This window comes from Dama dama, chromosome 16, assembly GCF_033118175.1.
Source record: "Dama dama isolate Ldn47 chromosome 16, ASM3311817v1, whole genome shotgun sequence".
Taxonomy (NCBI): Eukaryota; Metazoa; Chordata; class Mammalia; order Artiodactyla; family Cervidae; genus Dama; species Dama dama.
Window position 1 is genome coordinate 17,717,729 of NC_083696.1, and position 6,730 is coordinate 17,724,458.

General features: G+C 36.3%; 1 protein-coding gene across 1 annotated transcript; it reads right to left on the minus strand.

The window, feature by feature from the left end:
* Positions 1–5,776: 5,776 nt before the first annotated feature.
* LOC133071332 (olfactory receptor 13C7-like) lies at positions 5,777–6,730 on the minus strand. Its single transcript, XM_061163949.1, has one exon. The coding sequence runs from the start codon at positions 6,728–6,730 to the stop codon at positions 5,777–5,779; it is 954 nt and encodes a 317-aa protein (XP_061019932.1).

Below are 6,730 nucleotides of genomic sequence, written 5' to 3' on the forward strand. Positions count from 1 at the left end.
ATTGCACACCTATATAATTCCCCTTGTATATCCTAAATAGATACACCTTTTAGTTGTTACTAATATTTTAATAAAATATTAAAAATAAAATTTAAAAAAAGAAAGTAGATTTTTGAAGCAGCAAACAAGACACTGATAGAATTACTGGACATGACATTAAGAAGTTATTTTGACTGTATTTAATATAGTCAAGAAGGTTGAGAAAAAATGTCATTTGTGATATAGAAAATTATATTTAGAGATATATATTTATAAATATTTATTTATATTTATAAATATAAAATTATATTTAACGATGTTTGAAAAAGACAAATTCTAAGATCTAGTAATGAAGTTTATCTAATATGAATCTATCCAGTATACCTTGGATGGAATTAAAGTAATTGGACCTTGCAGAAGGAAAGATTAGTGAACAAGGAATCAGAGAAATAATAACACTTTAAAATAAAACAAAGAGAAAAGAGAATTAAGAAAAGTGAACAGACCATTAATTGTGTGAGACATCTTTAAGTGATATGGTATACATATAATTGGAGTCCAAAAAAGAAAAAGCATTAGCAAAATAATATTTAAATAAATACAAAATGCAAAACAAGAATAATTTTTAAATAATGGATAGAAACTTTCTAAACTTGATGAAAACAATAAACACATAGACAAAAGAATCTGAGTGGCCAAAATAATGAGAAATAGAAAGAAAACCACATCAAGATTCATCATAAACAAACTGCTTAAAAATCAGATGAGGTACATTATGCTCTTAAGAGAAAGGTTTATTCTCACTGCAAGCCTGAGATAATGAAGAAACCACAACATTAAAGTGCTGAAAGAAAAGAGTCACTATAGTATTCTATAATCCCGTAGAAAGAAAAGCAAAGCCAAAGAATGTTCAAATACCATAGAATTGCACTCATTTCACATGCTAGCAATGTAATACTCAAAATTCTCCAAGCTAGGCTTCAACAGTCCGTGAACTGAGAACTTCCAGATGATCAAATTCGATTTAGAAAAGACAGAGGAACCAGAGATCAAATTGCCAACAATCCGTTGGATCATAGAAAAAGCAAGAGAATTCCATAAAAAAAAAAAAAAAAAAACAAACAGCTACTTCTGCTTTATTGACTATGCCAAAGCCTTTGACTGTGTGGATCACAACAAACTGTGAAAATTCATAATGAGTTGGGAATACCAGACCACCTTACCTGCCTCCTTGGAAATCTGTATGCAGGTCAAGAAGGAACAGTTTGAACCGGACATGGAACTACAGACTGGTTCCAAATTGGGAAACGAGTACATCAAGGCTGTATATTGTCACCCTGCTTATTAAACTTATATGCAGAGTACATCATGAGAAATACTGGGCTGGATGAAGCAAAGGCTGGAATCAAGATTGCTGGGAGAAATATGAATAACCTCAGATATGCAGATGACACCACCCTTATGGCATAAAATGAAGAGGAACTAAAGAACATCTTGATGAAAGTGAAAGAGGAGAGTGAAAGCCTGGCTTAAAACTCAACATTCAAAAAACTAAGATCATGACAAGTAATCCCTTCACTTCATGGCAAATAGATGGGGAAACAATGGAAACAGTGACAGACTTTACATTCTTGGGCTCCAAAATCACTGCAGTTGGTGACTATAGCCATGAAATTAAATATACTTGCTCCTTGGAAGAAAAGCAATGACCAACCTAGACAGCATATTAAAAAGCAGAGACATTACCAACAATGGTCTGTCTAGTCAAAGCTTATGGGTTTTCCGATAGTCATGTATGGATGTGAGAGTTGGACCATAAAAAAAGATGAGTGCAGAAGAATTGATGCTTTTAAACTGCAGTGTTGGAGAAGACTCTTGAGAGTTCCTTGGACAGCAGGGAGACCCAACCAATCAATCCTAAAGGAAATCAGTCCTGAATTTTCATTGGATGGACTGATGCTGAAGCTGAAGCTCCAATACATCGGGCACCTGATTTGGCACCTTTTTCTTTGGAGAAGACCATGATGCTGGGAAAGATTGAAGGCAGGAGGAGAAGGGGATAACAGAGGATGAAATAGTTGGATGGCATCACTGACTCAATGGACATGAGTTTGAGCAAGCTCTGGGAGTTGGTGATGGACAGAGAAACCTGGTGTGCTGCAGCCCATGGGGTTGCAAAGAGTCGGACATGAACTGACTGAACTGAACTGATAGTATTCTATACCCAATGTACATATATTTCAAAGTTAACATTTTTTCATTTATCATTCTTAGAATTAGCACTGGTTCCATTTTAGTGGAAAACTGAACTTAGTAATCAAGGTCTGGCAATGGATTTACAATTACTATTACCATATCACTCCTCCCAGGTGCTCTCATTAGTCACAAGTGGGGAATAAGTGTGCTTTTATGTGCACCTATGTACTGTAAATATACATACTTTTACAAATACTTGCATCCATATTTTGTTGTTGTTCAGTCGCTCAGTCACGTCTGACTCTTTGTGACCACACGGACTGTGGCCCACCAGGCTTCCCTGTGTTTCACTATCTCCTGGACTTTGCTCAAACTCATGTCCTTTGAGTTGATGATGCCATCCAATCATCTCATCCTCTGCCACCCTCTTCTTCTCCTGCTCCGAATATTTCGCAGCATCAGGGTCTTTTCCAGTGAGTCAGTTCTTTGCATCAGGTGTCCATAGTATTGGAGCTTCGGCTTCAGTATCAGTCCTTCCAATTAATAGTCAGGGTTGGTTTCCTTTAGGATTGACTGATTTGATCACCTTGCTGTCTAAGGAACTCTCAAGAGTCTTCTTCAGCACCACAATTTGAAATCATGAATTCTCTGGTACTCAGCCTTTTTTATGCTCCAACTTTCACATCTGTATGTGACTACTGGAAAAACCATAGTTTGACTATATCGCCTTTCTTGACAAAGTGATGTCTCTGCTTTTTAATACACTGTCTATGTTTGTCATAGCTTTTCTTCCAAGGAACAATTGTCATTTAATTTCATGGCTGCAGTCATCATCCACAGTGATTTTGGAGCCCAAGAAAATAAAGTTTCTCACTGTTTCCATTTTTCCCCCATCTATTTGCCATGAAGTGATGGGGCTGAATGCCATGATCTTAGTTTTTCGAATGTTGTGTTTTCAGCTAGTTTTTTCACTCTCCTGTTTCATCCTCATCAAGGGGATCTTTAGCTCCTCTTTGCTTTCTGTCATTAGGCTGGTGTCATTTGCTTATCTGTGGCTATTGATATTTTCCCCGGCAATCTTGATTCCAGCTTGTGCTTCATCCAGCTCAGCATTTCTCATGATGTACTCTGCATAGTAATTCAACAAGCAGGGTGAAAGTATACAACCTCATGTACATCTTTCCCAATTTGGAACCAGTTCATTGTTCCATGTCCAGTTCTAACTGTTCCTTCTTGATCTGCATAAAGGTTCTCAAGAGGCAGGTAAGGTAGTCTGGTATTCCCACCTCTTTTAAGAATTTTCTACAATTTTCTGTTATCCACAAAGTCAAAGGCTTTAGCATAGTCAATAAAGCAGAAGTAGATGTTTTTCTGAAATTTCCTTGCTTTTTCTATGATCCAATAGATGTTGGCAATTTGATCTCTGGTTCCTCTGATTTTTCTAAATCAAGCTTTTACATCTAGAAGGTCTTGGTTCATGTACTGTTGAAGCCTAGCTTGAAGGATTTTGAGCATTATCTTTCTAGTTAATATTATCTTATTGACATATGAAATGAGTGCAATTGTGTGGTAGTTTGAACATTTTGTGGTAGTTTGAACATTTTGTGGTAGTTTGAACATTTGTGTAATCCATATTAATTTCTATATGTATGCATAGCCATATCTATATCTCTATTTTTCTGTATGCATATTGTTCTATGTATATACTGAAAGCAGTGATTTCACACTATCTTCTTACCCAGTATCTCATGGTTTATTCTAGTTTTTCCTCTTTCTGTGTGTGTAACTCTTCTGTCAGTGGTAAGCAGGCTCTCACTACACCTCATCTGTTTACTTATCTCTTGTGTCATCTCCTGTGTATAGTTGAGCTCCCATTCCTTTTGATTCACTTTATCTTCTATCTCTCCACAGTTCCCACACTAACATCCTTCTCTCCTTATAATGTGATAATGATCACAAGTGGAATTTTAATTTTAATATTTGTCCTCACAGTCAGTAGATTTTAACATATAGAACTGCAAACAAAATGTATGTGGTAAGTTTTCTGAAAATACATTTTAAAAAAGTTATAGGTCATAAAAAAGAGATTAATTGTAGAAACATTGTCTTTAATTACTCCCACCTCTCAGAATACATGTGCCTGAAAATCCTTGTGTTACATGGATTAAGGATGCATCCTTATTTCCTTATTTTTAATTTTTACTTCTTTTTTATTGAACTATAGTTGATTTGCAGTATTGTATTTGTTTCAGTTATACAGCATGGCGATTCACTGTTTTTATAGATTGTACTCCATTTAAAGTATTAATAGACAATACTGGATATATTTCCTCATGTAGAAAGGAAATCTTGTTGCTTATTTATACGTTTGTGTCTCTTCATTCCATACCCTTGGCTCATTCCTCCCCATTTCCCTCTCCTCACTGATGACCACTAGCTTGTTCTCTATATCTGTGAGTCTGCTACTGTTTGTTAACATAAATTCATTTGTTCTATTTTTTAGATTTCACATAAAAGTAATAGAGTATTTGTCATTCTCTGACTCATTTCACTAAGTATAATATATTCTAAATATATCTATGTTGTTTTAGGTGGCAGAATTTCATTCTTTCTTCATGGCTGAGTAATATTCTATTGGGACTTCCCTGGTGGTTCCATGCTAAAGGATCCCCCTGCCAATGCAGGGCACACAGATTTGATCTCTGGGTCAGGACGATTCCCAGGAGAAGAAAATGACAACCCAGTCCAGTATTCTTGTCTGAGAAATCTCTTAGACAGAGAAGCCAGCAGGGGATCGTCTAAGGGCTCCCAAAAGTTTTGGACATAGCAAGTAAACAACGACGATATTCACACTCATATATATACATGCACACATTACATCTTATTTATCCATTCATTGGCTGATGGACACTTAGGTTGCTTCTGTATCTTGGCAATTGTAAACAGTGCTTTCATTGTGGGTAAATTTGGAAGGATTTTTTAGAAGATAAAACATTTAAATTTTCTTTAATTAGATGCCTGTATTGTCACCATAGGAGAGATATGATAATGGAGATGAAGTGACGTATACTATTGTCCTTAAGTGTGAAAGAACATGATATATTTGGATAACCACATAGTGCATGCAGCATAGTTTAGCAGACTGGGTAGAAGAAACACAGCAAGGGAAAGAAGAAGGAACATATATATATATATATATATATATATATATATATTAGAAAAATGAGGTGGGGGCCAATGAAGTCCCTGAGTAAAACAAAAATGAGTAATAAACAGAAAAAACATGAACTCAAGTAGTTCCCTCAAAAAGGGGAATGAAAAAATACATATTTTAATTGTTAAGTAGACCCGCACCCTGGATATTTCTGGAAAAGTTTAATTTCAATTTTTTTCTTGTTTCTAAAACTTTGCTCTCACTTCGTGGGCTAGTTAGTTGTCCCTACATCTTTTGCAATTTTCATAAATGATGAAGTTAGATTATTACCCTGAAATTTCTTCCCAACTCTTAAATTCTATGATTTTACATATAGTCTTTATTTCCTTTGTTCTGCTTCTGCTGAAAACCTTGCATCCAATATATGAGCTTATTTTGTGCATAAACTCAAAAATGCAAATTTCTCATTCTTTCCTCCAGAACCAGTCTAGCTGTGAATTTTCTCATAGCACCATGCACTTCTGTATTCCTCAGGCCATAGATGATAGGATTGAGCATCGGTGTGACTACTCCATAGAACAGGGCAATCAATTTGTCAAAAGCAGCGTCTTTGGACTTTGGCTTCATATACATGAAGAGGATTGTCCCATAAAACACAGTCACCACCATTATGTGGGCTGAGCAGGTGGAAAAAGCCTTTTTTCTTCCTTCAGCTGAATTGATTCTTAGTACAGTAGAAAGGATGAAAATGTATGAGATACAAATCAACAGTAATGGAACGAACAAAAATATTACATTGCCCAACATGATAGTAATCTCATTCAAGGATATATCTGTGCAAGCTAGCTTGACAAAGGCCAATATTTCACAAACAAAATGATTGATGACATTTTTCCTACAGAACGGCAACCGTACTGCAAGAATTGTTTCTGTCAATGAGTTGAGAAAGCCCAGTCCCCAGGAGAGAGCTGCTGTCTGAATACAAAGTGCCTTGTTCATGATGATAGGGTATCTCAGAGGGATGCAGATGGCTACGTAACGGTCATATGCCATCACTGCTAGAAGTACACACTCTGTCGACCCCATAGTGTAAGAGACAGACATCTGAGCAACACATCTAGTGAAGGAGATAGTTTTTTTCTCTGATAGAAAGTGTATCAGCATTGAGGGGATAAAGGAGGATGTGTACCAAATGTCAAGGAAGGAAAGATTGCCGAGGAAGAAGTACATAGGGGTGTGAAGGTGGGAATCCAGGAGAGTGAGGATGATCAGAGTGCTGTTCCCCAGGAGAATCACCAGGTACATCAACAAACACATCACAAAAAGGAGTTTTTCTGCTCTTGGATACTCAGAAAGTCCCTGTAGAATGAACTCAATGTCTGTCCAGTTGGTCCTTTCCAT

What these genes read in the sequence shown, in the direction of transcription:
- LOC133071332 (XM_061163949.1), bottom strand. Translation starts at nt 6,730, where the DNA reads ATGGAAAGGACCAACTGGACAGACATTGAGTTCATTCTACAGGGACTT.